Source organism: Cryptotermes secundus, unplaced genomic scaffold (assembly GCF_002891405.2).
Source record: "Cryptotermes secundus unplaced genomic scaffold, Csec_1.0 scaffold114, whole genome shotgun sequence".
NCBI classification, from domain to species: domain Eukaryota; kingdom Metazoa; phylum Arthropoda; class Insecta; order Blattodea; family Kalotermitidae; genus Cryptotermes; species Cryptotermes secundus.
In genome coordinates this window covers 138,063-154,829 of record NW_019729208.1, presented here as the reverse complement: position 1 = coordinate 154,829, position 16,767 = coordinate 138,063, and the positions used below count along the sequence as shown (strand labels likewise).

Here is a 16,767-nt window from a genome sequence, read left to right as displayed (position 1 = left end):
CAGAAATGAGTACCAGGAATCTTTCTGGGGGTAGAAGGCGGCCTTCGCCTAAGGCTGACAACCTCACCGCCACCTTCGAGCCGATTTTCTAGAAAATGTGAGAGCCTCGACGTATCAACTCTATGGGCCTCCACGGCCTGTTACAGGGATAACTTCACCCTTATTAATAATATTGGCATACAGGATTTGAGGTTTTCACAGCAACGGTTATGAAGAGTTCTACCTTTAAGGTATAACGCCATGTAATCCGTTGAAAGCCAACAGACGTTTCGGAGGAACACGTCGCTTTAGATGTAGATTCTGAATGATACGTATGTAATAGCCGTCTTGTAGTGCACTCAATATCATATGTCGCTTCTTACAACGCTCGCAGCCAAAAAGGAAGGACACATCACAGACACAGTACACACAGAAACGACTCCCATAGTGGACGAACCATACTATACGCGAGTTTGAATTTAGACATATAGAAGAATAATCTTAAAAAAGTTTTAGTATATACAAATTTTATTATAGTTGACGAATAATGTATTTTCTAAATAATTTTATGAAAGACACAAGATGGCAAACAATGTAATAGCTTAGCGTAAATAACGAACCTGAAGATGGCACTATGTTGCCGAAACATGTAGTAAGAAGCGACATATGAAATTGAGTGCACTACAAGATGGCCATTACGTACATATCATGGACGAAAATCAGTGCAACAGGACGCTAAAATACAACATAGTAGATTCTGAAGACGGGGGCGGAATGTAGGTTGACTTTCAGCGAACTGCACGGCATCATAACTAAGAAACCCTTAGTATTATTTACGAGACTTGCCGTTGAATTCTCAGCCGATGGTACCTATGGTAGACCTGCCAAGTAGTGTTCATATATCGAGTGGGCCTCAGGCTGATTTGTGTGAAGGGTTTTGTGTTTCAAATGGGACTTGGAATTCCGCTTCCTTGCACACTCGGAGGGGAAACATGCGTGGAATGCTAAAGGATAGGTTTAGGATTATTGTGAGAGACATTGTTCACATGTATTTAAAGTGGATATTAGATTCTCACCCATTGAATTGGATTGAATTTAGTGAGGATTGCTTTATCACCCAACTTGGCAAAATTCTGAATTGAATTGAAGAGAACAAAGCCTATATCTGAAGTTTATTTTCGGAGGGTGATTTCGATGAAAAGGATATAATTTAATGCGTCGAAATGTGGGATATATATTGTATCGCTTTTCGCCTGTCTTCCCGTGAGTCACTTCATGGAATTGGCAGTTCAGCCTGTTCAGACTCCACAAGCTAATTCATGACCGTCGGTAGCGGGGAGGGAGGCAAGCCTGACATCTGCCGACTCCCAAGAATTTATAGAAAAATAAAATGTGAAAAGTGAAGGGAATATACCACATATTAATGCTGTAGCGTGTTGACCCGTTGCTGGATAATCGTCGTGACACAACGCCCGTTGCTGAGGCAGCGGATTCTTAATAAACGGGATTACGCAACCTGTTTCTCGGTGACGCGAACACATTCCCGCGGAAACTGTAAGCATACGAGAATGAACGGCATTGTCTGCGCGGGCTGTGTCGAGGAGTTATAAGGAAGACAACTGGGGAAACCAAGTTAGTTGGAAGGGAGCCGCCATTGAGAGAGGAATTGAGCGCGGAAGCTGAGGAATCTCCACTGTTAGAAGACATTCCCAGGGAACGACTGGTGAAGATATAGGCTGGAAAATGTTTAGCGGGTGATTTGTGAATTGTGGAGATTAGTGGTAATTGCTTGTACTTCCGAGTCTTGTGTTTAAGTGGTCAGTAAATCCAATATCCAATTCAGAAACCCCGTCAATAGCCACGCCATACTACATGATAGTATCAAAGTATCTTGAACACAGTTTGTTGACATCTGTGTTAAAATACCGAGACCTGCGACTCAAGAGGCTTTCGTAAGAAAATATTCTTAAACGGCTTGAACTTAAGTTTCTGGCTGGCGACTAAGCTTAGGTTGTGGACTACCAAGGAATCAGAGTTACAATTTCTGGCATGGTCATGCTATTTGGCTCTACTGTACAGAGTCCAAACCGGCCTTGGAGCCCAACCAGACCCCCCTTCCCCCACCACATCATTCGACAATATATATTGTGAGTTACCAACAGCATCGATAAATAAACCACAAATAGATTATCACATAAACTTTCATACTTTGACGTCACAGGTCGAGGCCGACGTGTAACGCCATCTCATCCACATAAGAATAATATATATATACTCTCAGAATAGACACGATAAACTGGAACAAAAGACTGCTCACAAGTTCGTGCAATACCACATAACTTACACTCATGCTGCTTATTAACGCTAAGCAGTTTATTTGCTGTGGTAACCTGCAAATGCGTAGTTTCTGCTGTACCTGCCACCTGCTTTCACTTTGGTTTCTTGCTCGGTCTTCGACCCTGAAGATGGAGGCAACATGTTCCACCGAAACGTCGATTGAATTTTTATTAGGCTACACGGCGTTAATTTACAGAGGATATACCTCTTCATAACCACCGCTGAGAACCTCAGATCTTACGTAATTTTAGTTTTCATCTCAACTTTTACGTATATAGAGAGAGATAGCAAGTGGACTGTGTGTGAATCGGGCCTGAAGTCACGGGTTGGTACCGTTTTGTTTATGGATCTTAATAAGGCTATTTTGGAGAGCGTATCAATTTTCGTTTACGAAGTTGGCACACGTGCTTCCTAGTGGCTCGGTTTGCAAAGGGTCTCTAACCATATGCCCTAGGATTCTGACTCCATCTTTAGAAATGTTAATATAACCCGCATCCCAGCCATTCATCTGCTGAAACTTGTTATGTCTTGTTTACGAGGTCGGAACACGTTCAGCCTGTATCTCGTAAATTAATAATAGACGAATTCTGAGAATCAAGAAGCAATGTGGGGTAATGAACCCTTCATCCAGTGCCAGGCCTGTTTAGTCTTTGAAAGTATAAACGAACTATTCTTTAGGCCTCATTAATTTTTTTGCCCATTTCTTTACGATGCTGTCAGTATCTATGCTGTATACCGTGGAGTGGAAGGATAATGGAGCACGCGGTAGCGTAGTTGGTTGAGGCATTGTGCTACAAGCTGGAAGGTCGCGGGTTCGAGTCCTGATAATGTAGGTTCTTTTTCAAGTGACCTAATCCTTCCATGCGCACTGTGGCCCTGGGATGGACTCAGCCTCTGATAGAAGTGAGTACCANGGTTTGCGAGAGGAGTCGAGTGTTAAAGGGGTGGAGATTGGATGCATTTCGCGGGGGGGGGGGGGTAAAGATGAATAACACGTGAGATCTGCATATTGACTTGCCCATGTTTTTGTTACAGGTAAGCTGATGTGTCATGGAATCCAGTACCTGCCGGATGAGTACACTGAAGACAAAACTGAGTGTAAGAAACATCTGCTGAAGATAAGATTAACATTATACAAATCAGATTTTGATGTTTCGGGGGCTTGAATTCGAAGTTAATCTGTACAGCATCCAGTCAACTCAATCTTGTTTTTCCAAATTTCCTTCTACTTGGCTTAAAAAAAAAAAAGCACCTTTTGTTTTGTCCAATCACATGGCCCAGTGACTCCAAGTTTCTCCTTTTAATATCATCTCCCAGATAAAAAGGGGGTTATGTATAATTCCCTTTTTTATTGCTAATGGGGTGGGACTAAGTCCCTTGTACTGCGGCCACCTCTGGCCCATTGTACTAGCCCCAGATGATAGGTGAGTGTGATTGTGGAGCAGTTTGTGGAATGAAGATTGGCAGGGAAACCGAAGTACTCGGAGGAAACTTGCCCCGGCGCCACTTTGTCCACCACAAATCCCACTTGACCAACCCGGGGATCGAACCCGGGCCACCGCGGTGGAAATCCAGCGACTAACCGCTGGAGCTATGGCGCGGCCCAAAACTATGCTTGGTCTCGAACCTACGAACTGCTCTTCACTACGCCGGTGTCTTACACTTAGACCACCCACACCACTATAATTCCCTTAGTTATTGGCTAGTTCACTATCTACTGTAGATTCGAATGGTTAAGCTCACATTATACCTATATTCCCCTCGAAGGTCATAGATGATAAAAGGGTAAGATGGGGTAGGGTGAGGTGGGGAAATACGTAAAATATCGTCATTTCGATCAGTGTATATAACATTGTTTATTCTCTCTGCATGATTATTCTGAAGTCGTCTACTTACGCCACATGAAGCTCTTGTTCTTAATACAGGACAACTTTTTCCAGCGGATAACAATTGTCAGTAATTGGATGTGGTTTGATCTCAGCTAATTAGGATGATGTAACGACAGTGGGCAATGTGTGGGTTTATTGCTGCCTGTACCCTGTCATCGTTGCCTCAATCATTGCTCAATTTGGGCCCACTTCAACAGTCAACGTCCTTAAACGTATATTGACTTTATAACCGTGGGAGGGAGGTCACTTGCTGTTAAAGGGGGGTGGGGGAAACGAAAACTGAAGGCATATACAAACTTTTTGACATAGAAGTTCTATATTCCTGTATTACATAAAGTCTCTTTAGCACCTTTTTATGTTAAAATCTCCTTATGTTCGTATGCAGATATTCAAGAATACTTTGTCCCCATGCAAGATTGAGGGTTTTGCTCTGCGGTAAAGCTATCGGAGCCTGTAGCAGTCTAACGTCTAACGTTTGTCTCTGGTTTTCCATGCACCTTTATGGCATGGTAATTATCAAAATGGCCGGTCACGGTAGCCGGGCGGTCTAAGGCATGCACTGTCTTCGCTCGCTCGGAAGCCGGGATCGTGGGTTCGAATCCCACTCAGGGCATGGATGTTTGTGTGCGTTTTTCCGTGTTTGTCTACAGGTAGAGGCCTTGCGACGAGCTGCTCACTCGCCCAAGGAGTCCTACCGTATGTGTAAGATCTAGAAAAACCGAAGTGAACGGAGAAGTTCATGGAGGTAGGCCTAGGCTCACTGGGGCTGTTGTGCCAAGGGGGAAAACAAAATTATCAAAATGAGAAATTACCACTTTCTGCTTACCGTATCACCGGATTTACGAATAGAAGTATTGTTCACGAGCAACTTATATATTAGTTACGCGATTTTTTGTTTTACTTTATTTGTAGTGGCTTGTAGGGCTAATTGAGGTTATGTGCATCATCGTCCATGTTTCTTCAAAGAAACTGAGCGGCCATCTTGATCGCTGAGCTTCACAGTGACGCGTATGCATTTAAATAAAAAAGAAAAAAAAAGAACGCTTGAAGAATACGGTGCTGTGGGGTATAACGCCGTGTAGTCCAGTGAGAGACGACGTAGTGGAGGAACATGTTGCCTCCATCATCGAGGTCCGAAGGGTAAACCAAGAAAGAAACCGGCAAGAAGCAGACAGAATATGGTTCGTTCCGTATAGGCCTACATTGCATTCATTCTAGTGCTGTTACTATAGTTGCTCTGTTACGACTGCTTTTGTTATTACTGTACTGTGTGTAAAATACAGGGTATTTCTAAATTATTGTCGGGGTCTCCGTGACCTATCACTTTCGAACCGCCGATCACAGTGGCCGAGGGGTCTTAAGGCATGAATCGTCTTCACCCTTTCACACGCTGGGGTCGTGGGTTGGCATGGATGTCTGTGTGCGTTTATTATGTGTTTGTGTAGGTGAAGGTCTTGCGACGGGCTGATCCCTCGTCCAGAGAGTCCTACCAACTGTGTGTAGGATTAAGGAACTGAAAAAGCGGCCAAGGCCCAACAGAGTGCTGTAGAGGCATATTAGAATAGAATAATTTTCAAACCTGAAACAACAGAATAAAGTGCTTGCTGAATTTCAGAGTGTAACTCAAAAAGTAGTATTTGGCAGGTAATAAGACTTTTTGAGTTACACTTTCATATTCCATAAGCAGTTTTATTTATTGCACCCTGTTTGAAAATTATAGGCCACGGAAACCCCGATAATAATTTCGAATCACACTGTATCTTTAAGGTTGCATTCTCTTCATTTATTATATTATTATTATTATTATTATTATTGGGGTGAGACAGTCCACTTGGTACTGCGGCCACTATTGTCCTATTGTACCAGCCCCGGATGATGGATGATGGTGATTGCGGAGCAGTTGGTGGAATGAAGATTGGCAGAAGAAACCGAAGTACTCGAAGTAATCCTGCTCCCAATGCTGCTTTGTCCACCACAAATCCCACTTGATCAGACTTGGGCTGGATCCCGAGCCGTCGCTGTGGGAAGCCAGTGACTAACCTTTCTTTATATAGTAACGAAGGTCTTTACGTTATCATCAGAGAGTTATTTTATTTTAAACATACAGTGGAACCAGAAATATACCGGAGACCCCGTTCAACTAATGTGACTTTCCTTCCATAAGGTTGCTCAGGGTATGACGTACCGTTAGGGATATTTTAGACAGAGCTGTCGCTGTCGCTATTAACTGCTTTGGTTCACAGGACCAGTGTTTCTTAACAAGAGATAGTCTCCCAACTGGTGAGACTTGGTGGTCGGTTAGATATGACTTGAGCTGTCGAAAGCAAGAATTTCCATTGTTTTTTTTTTGTTAGTGGTGTGGGATTAAGTCCCTTGTACTGCGGCCAATTCTGCCCTATTGTACCAGCCCCAGATGATAGATGAGGGTGATTGTGGAGCAATTGGTGTAATGAAGATTGGCAGGGGAAACCGAAGTACTCGGAGAAAACCTGCCCCAGCGCTACTTTGTCCACCACAAATCCCACTTTACCAGACCCGGGATCGAACCCGGGCCACCGCGGTGGGAATCCAGCGACTAACCGGTTGAGCTATGGCGCGGCCCTCCACTAATGGTTAGTGCAGTCTTAAATGTACATAACTGTAAATTTTCACTCCTTTTAGAAAGAGAAGCCTCGTTTTTACTGAAGGAGCTAGGATAATACAGTCAGTATAGCTACGGGCTGGACGACCGGGGTTCGATTCCCGGCAGGGTAAACATTTTTCTCTTCTCCGTAACTTCGATGCGGGCGCTGGGGCCCGCGCAGCCTCCTATGGAATGGGTACAAGGGGGGGATCAACTAACCAACAAACTCCACAGAGCTCAGCCCTTCCTGAGAAGCCGCCAGTCGCAGCTGCTCAAGATATTCCCTACATTTTACGGAACCCGGACGTTCATTACCATACTCACTAAAGCCCTCCACTGGTCCTTATCCCGATCCAAATTAATCCAGTCTATACTACCCTAACCTAATTCTCTAAGATTCATTTTAATATACTCCTGCTACGTCTAGTTGTTGGCAGTGGTCTCTCTTCATCAGGCTTTCCCACCAAATTCCTGTTCCACTCATGCTTACTACATCCCGTGCCCATGCCACCATCCTTGTAGTACGAGGGAGAGTCAGTAAGGTCACAAATGGAAGTAAAACATCTATAATGGGTGTAATAGGTTTTCTGTGTCTATCACTAGGTAGCACAGTCCAGCTTCATGACAGTCTAAGTAGCAGACGCACATGCGCATGTTCAGAGGCTGGTGTCAGTAGTGAAAATGGCGAGCTTGCTTCAGGCTGTACTACTGAAGAGAAAGTTCTGTTGTGTGTTTCTTTGTGTGGGTAAAAAGGACACAATGCAGATGATATTCGGAAGTGTTTGTCGCGTAAAGCGGTTCACAACTGGGTGGCAAATGTTTCACTGATGATGAGTCTAAAACGGAGGTGCCCAAGTGACTAAGACAGCCAGAAGACCTCTGTGCTGCGGTTTCGGCACACTGCTAAAGCGATGGTACTCATATATCAGTGTTGGTGGAGGATATGTCGAAAAATAAGTTTTTTTTCAGGTTGGAATACCACATTTTTACGTTTTATATCCATTTGTGACCGATTTTCTGACCCTCCCTCGTATTGGGCGAAGAGTACTTTAGACTGTATATGTTATTAGTCCGAACGGTTGATTGAATCTTGTAACCCGTTTCACAGTCGATAGACGTTTGAGCTTCGAAGGCTCTTGACCTCCCTCTTCACCGGAGCTCCGTGCTTACAGCCGGATGGATGGCAAGCGTGCATAGAGGCCGACACTTTCTAAAATTGCGTCTTGTTACAAAGTGTTGTGAGAGCATTACGCTGATGAGGAAGCGGCAGAATATCAGTGCTGCCTCTTACGAGGCAGGAGATTAAATAGAACGAATATACGTTTAGCTTTAAGCAGACTTAACTGCGTGCGGACGTGACATGCGTGCTTAAGTGACGGGCTAGAAGTCTAAACATCAGGCGATCAGATCGTGCTTGTTGATGTGTAAGCTTCATGTACGTATGGTAATTATAGAAACTCAAGGAGCGGCTGCGACAAGCAGAATGTTCACTGAAGTTGACCGTATTTTGGGATGTGCTACCCTGTAGTCCGGTAAAAATGCAACTTTTTGAGAACCTTACTACCGCCATCGTTTTCTCTGAAAGCGAAGGCAGTGAGTTCCTTCGAAGCGTCGGTACAGTTTTAAAAGAATATTGTGGCATATAAACCTGTTGCTAGGCAACGACCAGGAAACAGCAGCAGGAACTTTTTCTTGCGGTCCGTGCCGAGATATTATAAGCAGGACAGTTAGTGGAAAGGCAAAGCATATTCATAAGAGAGAAACCCATCTTTTCGTCAGAGAGGAAGTTACATAAGGACTACTACCGCAAGGGTTCAGCTGAAAAAAAAAATCTATGGTCTTGAGTCTCAGGGTGCGTGGCCACAAGACGAACTGATTGGCGTTAAACCGCCAGTCTTAAAGTAACTTTGACTTCAGTCAGTGGAGTGGAGTTGAGTTAGTCGGTTAGTTGGTGGCTGAGGTAGCCAAAAAAGTGTTGACGTTAAGTTGTTTTTGAGCTGTTGCTGTTGAAAGCTGGTAGCAGAGGCCGGGGACAGTTCGGGAACCCAGAGGAAGGGGATTGTTTTCCATTGAAAGCCTCTGCCAAGCAACGGCTAGGGTAGACAAGACTTTATGTGTGCTATGGTTATAGTGTATAACTCAGTGAGACGTTCTGTAGGAGTTCAATAAATCCCATAACCGACCCAAACCCCGTCTGTAGTCACTCAGTCACGTGACAATATATACCGTCGCACCCAAGAATACAGTAATTCTGTTCATATTCACTATCGTGAGGACCTTAGTTCTCGCACAGTATTTATGTAAATATCTGATCTATAGCGCGGTAGCGTAGTTGGTTGAGGGGCTATGCTACAAGCCGGAAGGTCGCGGGTTCAAGTCCCAATGAGGTCATTGGATTTTTTCAGTTGACCTAATCCTTCCACCCGCACTAGGCCCTGGGGTTTACTCAGCCTCTAACAGAAATGAGTACCTGGAATTAAGTAAATAATTTTCCTGGGGAGTAAAGCGCGGCCGGCGCGTAAGGCTGTCCGCCATCTTTGAGCCGATTGTCTAGATCAGTCTAGATGGTGTGGGACCCTCAACGTCTCACAACCCTACGGGCCTTCACGGCCTGTTACAGGGATAGCTTTGCCTTTTATTTTACTTACTTTTATCTGATCTATAGAATTATAGAAATATGGCAGGTGATTTTATTTATTAATGATTTATTTAACGGCACTATCAGTAGCTAAGACTATAGCTTCGAGGTAGACACATTAGACTAAACTAGATCTCCCTCATGATAGAATAGAATTATATAAATCTGTATGGAAGGACCAGTATAACGTAATGAGATGGAAATTTACTGCACAGAACTGGGGAAATGGACACACGACCCAAGAGGATAGATTAGGCCTAAGGAGAGCTGGATGGGACGAGGAGGGGGGTAAACGCTAGTAGACGCCGTTTCAGAGCCCTTTATTTTGAGGAAGCTGTTTGCAGTGCCTTAATAAGTAACTCGTTCCTAATAACGGCACATGTAGGAACAAATTCACAAGGTCTTACACTGTAATAAAGTCCTTCATATCGTGTGTTGGTCATTCCTCGGACTTTTCATACTGACCTGGAGCATTATCTGATTCTCAACTGGGACATGTACCTAGCTCTGAAGTGTGTGCCCAATTTTTGAATGGAGCATCTACCTAGTTCTGAACTGAAATGTCTGCCTAGTTCTGAACTGGAACATCTGCCTAGTTCTGAACTGGAGCATGTATCTAGTTCTGAAGCGTCTGCCGAGTTCTGAACGTGAACGTGTACCTAGACAGGAACTAAAGTTCCTGTCTAGTTCTGAAGTGGAGTATCCACCTAGTACTGTAATGTAGGATATACATAGTTGCGAAGTGTCTACCTAGCTCTGGAATGGGGCGTCTGCATGTTTCTGGAAAGTCATTTCCTTTCCAGGGCTTAATATAGACTGGAAAGGGGGGACTACAGAATACTGTAGGATAGAAAAGGATCGAAGAGAAATAAGCAGAATATAACAAAATTCCAAAAAATCCAGTAGCAGACTGAAACCGCCTCACGCTGGTTCCTCGCTCGTGGATTTTTCTGCCCAGAAGATGGAGGCGATCCGTTCCTCTGAAACGTCAGTTTACACAAGATCTACACTGCGCCACATCCCAGAAGACGGCATTCTTCTTGTGTCATGTTCTGTTTGCTGTTTTGGTTTTCCCCACTTCTTTTCTTAGTTATTCTGTTTGCTGCAATGTTGTTATGGCCTGAGAAGGACGAACGGAGAAGGAACGCTCTCAAGCAGGCTGAAGCTTGATGTATTGTCTTTCTGTGACAGAAATGTTCTCCTACTCATTTACTTGCAGTTTTGAACTGAAATTGCTACTGACATCACCACAATAATTGTTGCATCACCATTTGAATCCATTACGTGTTACGTAATACACAATTCTGTGATGATTAAAATTTTCGCCCTTGTATCGCCACAGATGCAGCCTTAATACTCGTGCAGTTCTTGTAGTTCGGTAGTTCACTGACGTTTCGCATGAACGTACTGATTCCATCTTCAGGGTTGAGTAAAAGAATGGGACCTACCGTAAGCCCATATGGTTAGTTGCTGGGTTCTCGTTACGAAGGCCGGGGTTCAGTGCATGCTCCGTTTCTCTCGTCTGTCATCCTGGGGCTAGTACAGTGGGTCCTTCACGGCATGGGTTCCAAGGGAGTAAAGGCTGAAGGCTTCCAGAGCCGTCAGTAAAGTATTGTCACGTGTCCGTGGTTCCATGACCGGTAATAACGGGTTCTGGATTGAATGATTGGATTTATTGGCACATGTATTGCAATTACAAGCAATTATGTCAGCCCACAGTCGATGACTGCCTAAGACTCGCTCCATTCCTTACTGGACTACGAGTGTCTTCTCTTCTCTGACTTCTTGTGATTTACAAATTTTTCACTTCTTCAGCTTCCGTTGCCCGCTGGTTAGCACTCAACTTCGAAGTCCCTTACTTCTCACTGCAGAGTGGTTCATCTCTGCACGGCTCCTTGTATGGTCTCTCCGTAACCATGTACAGTGTCTGTTGGCTAGCTGTTGTCACGGGAATGTGCCTTGTACTGAATTGCTACCTTCGTAGCAGCGTGTGTTAATTCAGTGTCTATTCGTTGCTGCCGGAATGTGCTTAACGAACCGTTGCCCAGCAACGGACATATTCATCACAATATGGTTACGGGGTTCGCCGGACACGGAACCAAGAATCACTGTGCTGGCGAGGACCAGTAGCACTATAACAGTCAGTATTATGGTTCTGATGCTACGCTAATTAGTGTACACCTGGCTAGAGCCTGAACGTCACGGTGTCTGTCGACTTGTGTGTAGGTTTGTTCTCTCTACTGGACCAAACTTCCTCCCACTCTTGGTGCTGGCTGTGGGTTTTGAGGACACATATGGGAGTATCGCCCTTAACGACTCCCCAACACTCGACGCCCCCGCCCCATAAACAATTCGGTGACTTCCAGATGTTGTGGTTTTTCTCACAGTTGTGTCCAAGTTTGGGTGTGCCTTCGCTGTTCGCCTCCGCGCACGCGCGCGCTCGCGATCACACGCTGTACGTACACACATATGGTCCTTTGCTGTAGAACCGGTATTGGGGGTAGCATTGACGACGGAAACTTAAATGGCCACCGAATTCAGTGCTGCTAGGGTATTGCAGATTTTGCGTAGACATTGTTATCCTTATATTAATTTGCCCTTTGGAAGATCGAAAGTGTTACGAGAATTTTGAAATTCGTTGAGATTCATACAGCTTCCGAAATTGTCAAATTCCTTACAACTTGTGGGGGGGGGGAGTTCATTTGTCGATTTTACGAATTAATCTCAACATTTCGGGTTTCTGTTCTTACCAGTTTTATTGCGGTGTGACATTTCGGACGTTCCCATGTCTTCCTTCTCTTGAAAATGTTCACAGTTTCTTGGAAATTTTGTTTTCCATACGACCTTCGAATTTTAGAGCATATCTGCAGCTGTGAAATTGGTCTTATCTTCACTCTGTTACGCTTCATATGTTCCTAAAGGTAAAGTTATCCCTGTAACAGGCCGTGGAGGCCCACATGGTTGTGAGATGTCGAGACTCCCACATTTTTTAGACAATCGACTCTCAGATGGCGGTGAGTTTGTCAGCCTTAACGCGCCGGCCGCCCTTTTCCCCCCAGGAAGATTCCTGATACTTATTTCTGTTAGAGGCTGAGTCGACCCCAGGGCCATAGTGCTGCTGGAAAGATTAGGTCAGTTGAAAAATCCAATGACCTCATCGGGAATCAAACCCGCGACCTTCTGTCTTGTAGCATAGTGCCCCTACGAACTACGTTACCGTTTCAGAGGAATTTGAAAAATGCGCGTAAGCCACGGATATGGAATATGTGGAGAATTCCAGCTATGTCCTTATTTGAACCAATATTTGTCATGGATAAATACGGCTGAAAATGAAAATTGCCTAACATATCCACCGAAAATCTCCCATATGAAACATTAAGAATATCCCTCCAACGATTTACGCGATGATACTCGGTCGCAGACTGACAGACAGACTTCCCACGTTTGGTAAAGATCTAATAAATGGGTCCCCGTCTGTGAGGCAGCGCCATTTTGTTAGTGTCCTATAGTCAGATTGAGTTACAATAAAATTGCCTACATGGAGCACGTCCATGAGATAGTAAAGTCGCTCAGCTATTCAAGAAACCCGAAGGTTCATTATCGTGTTCACAAGAGCTTGCCACTGGTCCCTATCCTGAGCCAGACGAATCCACTGTACACGAAATGCGTCACGTTACTCTAAGACCAAAGGATCAGCTCTTCGGATGTAGGTAGACCTGGATCGGTAGCAAGGCCTAGGAGGAATGACCAATACGTGTTAAAAGGAAGCCATAGCAGAGTAGGCTCATGAATTTGTTCCACCGTGTGTCGCTGGTGACGATACGGGGGAGAGTCAGTAAATAGGTGTATAGGTGTATCACTAGGTAGCAGCACAGTCCAACTTCATGACAGTCTAGGTAGCAGGCACGCATGCTCATGTGCCGAGGCTGGTTTCAGTAGTTAAAATGGCAACCGTGCTTGAGTATACTACCGAATAGAAGGGTTATGTTGTGGTTTTTTTTTTGTGGGCAGCAGGACCCGGTGCAAAGGATATTCATAAATATATGTTTCCTGTTTATGATATTGTATTGGTTGGAAGTGTTTGTCGCGTAAAGCGGTTCACAACTTTGTGACAGACGTGGCAAACGTTTCACTGATGAAGAGGTTGAAATGGAGATGCGGAAGTGGCTGAGTCGACAGTCTCGACGAAATGGTAAAGCAATGGGACAAGCGTATCAGTGTTGGTGGGTGACTGTGGAGGAATACACGTTCTTTTGTTTTTGTTTTTTTTTTCAGGTTCGAATATCACATGTTATATCCAGTTGTGACATACTTCTCTCCCTCGTAGTTGTGACGTTAAGGAAACTGGAAATAATTTCCTCAAAATGGATGGTCAGGCTGTCTTTCTCCTTCTGCCACCTTTCCAGAGCAGCAAAGGATGTCAACTAAGAGGGGTTAGAAAACGCTATTGTAACCAAAAACGACTTCGATATCGATATGAACGACTTTGATATCGATGCGGAATACCGTGCGTGTTGATATGCAATGGCATTGACGTTCCAGAGATTCTGGTTTCATAGTAGGCGAAACCGGTTATATGACGTCACACGTGACCACATTAGTGGGCGTACCTCATTTCCATGAAACGTTATCTGCTAATAATGCAATGCGCATCCCTTTCCAGTGGACGCTAAACAGAGGTTTAGATGAATACCAGATGTCATGATAAGACTGCAGAACTGTCACGTGAGTGACTTGCGTCAGCCTCTGGAAAGGGAGGAATTGAAACCTGCAATGTATGTATGTCAACACTGGTTAACGAGCCCTCATTTGTAATTGTTAAGTCAACATGTTGATTCGTATCTTATTCAATAGCAGGCCCCTATTGTAGGCATCTGTTCTTACATAGGAATGTTCCGTTGCTGCAGAAGGAGCCGGCGTGATGCCCTCTGTGAACTACAGACCAGACAACCGGGGATCGACCCCCCAGAAGGGACATATTTTTTAGTCACCGCTTTCAGACCCTATCCTGGGGCCGACTCAGCTCCTGTACATCAAATACCCCTGGCCGGGACACGTAATTAGCTGCAGTGTGAAAAAATTTGATTTGAGGTCCTCACAATGGTGGTTATGAAGAATTCTGTCGATTGAAAGTCAGTTGTCGTTTGAGAGAAACATCTCGCCTCCGTCTTCAGGGTTGAAGAATAAGCCAAGCAAAGAAACCAGCGTGAAAACAGGTACAAGCAGAGCAATCGGTTTTGACGAAATTTCGGATTGTATAGGAAACAGGAAGGAAACGGAAGACAGCGTTCCTATTGGCTCGCCCATAGCACAGAATGAACCGCCAGTACCCACTGGCTAGCGCACACAACTCAGCGAACCAATAGAAGACAAGAAAAGGCCCTTAAAACGGCCGTTTGCGCTGGTTTGGGAAAAGACGGGAGAAGTTGTGAGATTGCGGTGGGCAGAGAACTGAGGAGTATGGGCACAACCGGAAACACCACTGATTTCTCAAACAGCCTAGACGATAGGAGTTTAATAATTAGACATGTACTCGTACAGCAATACCTCGCATAGTCGGGGTAATCGGTTCCGCCAATATCCCGGACTATTTGAGGAACTAAATACATACAAAAATGATTATTGGTTCCAAAAAATCTCCGTTTTTCAATAAATAAAACGCGATTAATATATTCAGATGTTTTTGTTAGAAATAATTTTAAAAAATTAATTTTTTATTCTCTAAAAATTGCAATATTGATGTCTGCACATTTTTATTCTTTGGCCTTTTCTCTTCATACATTTCTTTGTAGCAACGAATTGCATTGTTTATCGTTCGGCGAATTGTAAGGCTACGTTCAATATTGGGATCAACTTCTGATAAGGTTTCAACCATTCCAATAATTTTTTATAGTTGTTCAGCTGTTAATTCTCGTGCAGGCACTTCAACACAGTCGTCGTTGTCTAAGTTGTCCTCCCGATCTTCAGTAGCCAGTTGTTCATCTGTGTTAAAAGTGTTTCATTGTTTAGTTCATTAGTGTTCGATTTGATGCACTCAGTTACGTTGACGGAACCTAACTCATTGAAACCAAGTTGCTGCCCAATTTCCACTGTTATTAGTGACTTCAGCAAAATGAGTTTCAAAACCAATGAAATCATTTGCACAATGAGGTATGATATGTTTCCATTCTGCCCTCATATTGTTTGCCGTTAATTCATGCAATGCTTCGCTTATATTTTCTTTAACGTTTCTGATGTAGCTCTTCAAAAATTCCGTTAAAGTAGTGCTCTCCCCACCTCCTCCAGCGATAGCTGGAACGAACGACCCGAGCATAGGTACATACATATACAAGGGGGAACCCCAGAAGAGATTGAAATATGTATCGTATCCCATAACTTTAAAACCACATAAAAATAAACCGCACAAAAAGAGACTTTATAAAGGGGAAAAAACCGATCATTTATGTATTAAAAATAATTTTGTGTACTGATTTCTTAGAATTTATTTTTATTTTGCTCAATTAAAATTTAGTTTGTTTTGAAATTTTCAAACCGGACTATAGTGAATCCGGATTGATCGAAGCCGGACTATGCGAGGTATTGCTGTATTTGAAAACTGACGTTAACTTCAGGTGGACCACGTAAACCGCTGTGTGTGCCTGTCACACACAAGCGGCTGCCTTTATGATACAGGGAACTTCCGTTTATACATGCTCTTCAGCAAGCTTAACTTTATTCTTTCTGTTCCATATATATAATATATATAATGAATGCTGGGAGAAGCAGCTCAACAAGAAACACAAGACTCTTAACCAACTATATAAAGAAGAAAAAACACTGCCCGGACCTCCAAGGGCGGCAGTCTACCCAATCTCCCGTTGATGGAAGGGGCACGAAGACACGAACCTTAGCGGTTTACGATTTTGAATATCAGGAATTTTCTTAATGTTTTAGCTCATCACATTTTAGCTTAATTTAAAATTTCTATATATAAAACTTTGGATAACTTTGCACTTCATGTACTGTGATTTATGTAATAGTAGTTTCCTCAAGTGTTGTTATTTGCCATCTAAAAATGGTCATTAATTTACCGAAACATGTAAAGGCATCATATACATACTTTTGAGTCACACTGTACGGTGTAGTCAAATCATTCTCTTCAGTTTACCGCCTCTTGGTCAGCGCATATTCCTTCGTACCGAAACACGTTAAGAGGAGTAAAGGCAGTATGCAGTTATGTATATATGTCAAGACTACATCCACTGAATGGGGCCACATGTGCGAGATGTATGAACCCAAATGGCTGTTATGTAACACTGGGC

At 43.7% G+C, this 16,767-nt stretch overlaps 1 protein-coding gene across 3 annotated transcripts in view; it reads left to right on the top strand.

Moving 5' to 3' along the window:
• The window catches only part of LOC111865359 (unc-112-related protein), a 194,880-nt gene that overhangs the window by 124,889 nt on the left and 53,224 nt on the right, over window positions 1-16,767 (top strand). Inside the window, exons 3-4 of one of the 3 annotated variants that reach the window (XM_023853310.2) lie at window positions 398-402; window positions 3,352-3,414. The exons of the other annotated variants lie outside the window; for them this stretch is intronic. Coding sequence (XP_023709078.1) covers window positions 3,360-3,414 — 55 coding nt within the window. The 5' untranslated portion in view covers window positions 398-402; window positions 3,352-3,359. The remainder of the gene's footprint in view (window positions 1-397; window positions 403-3,351; window positions 3,415-16,767) is intronic. 3 annotated transcript variants of the gene reach the window in all.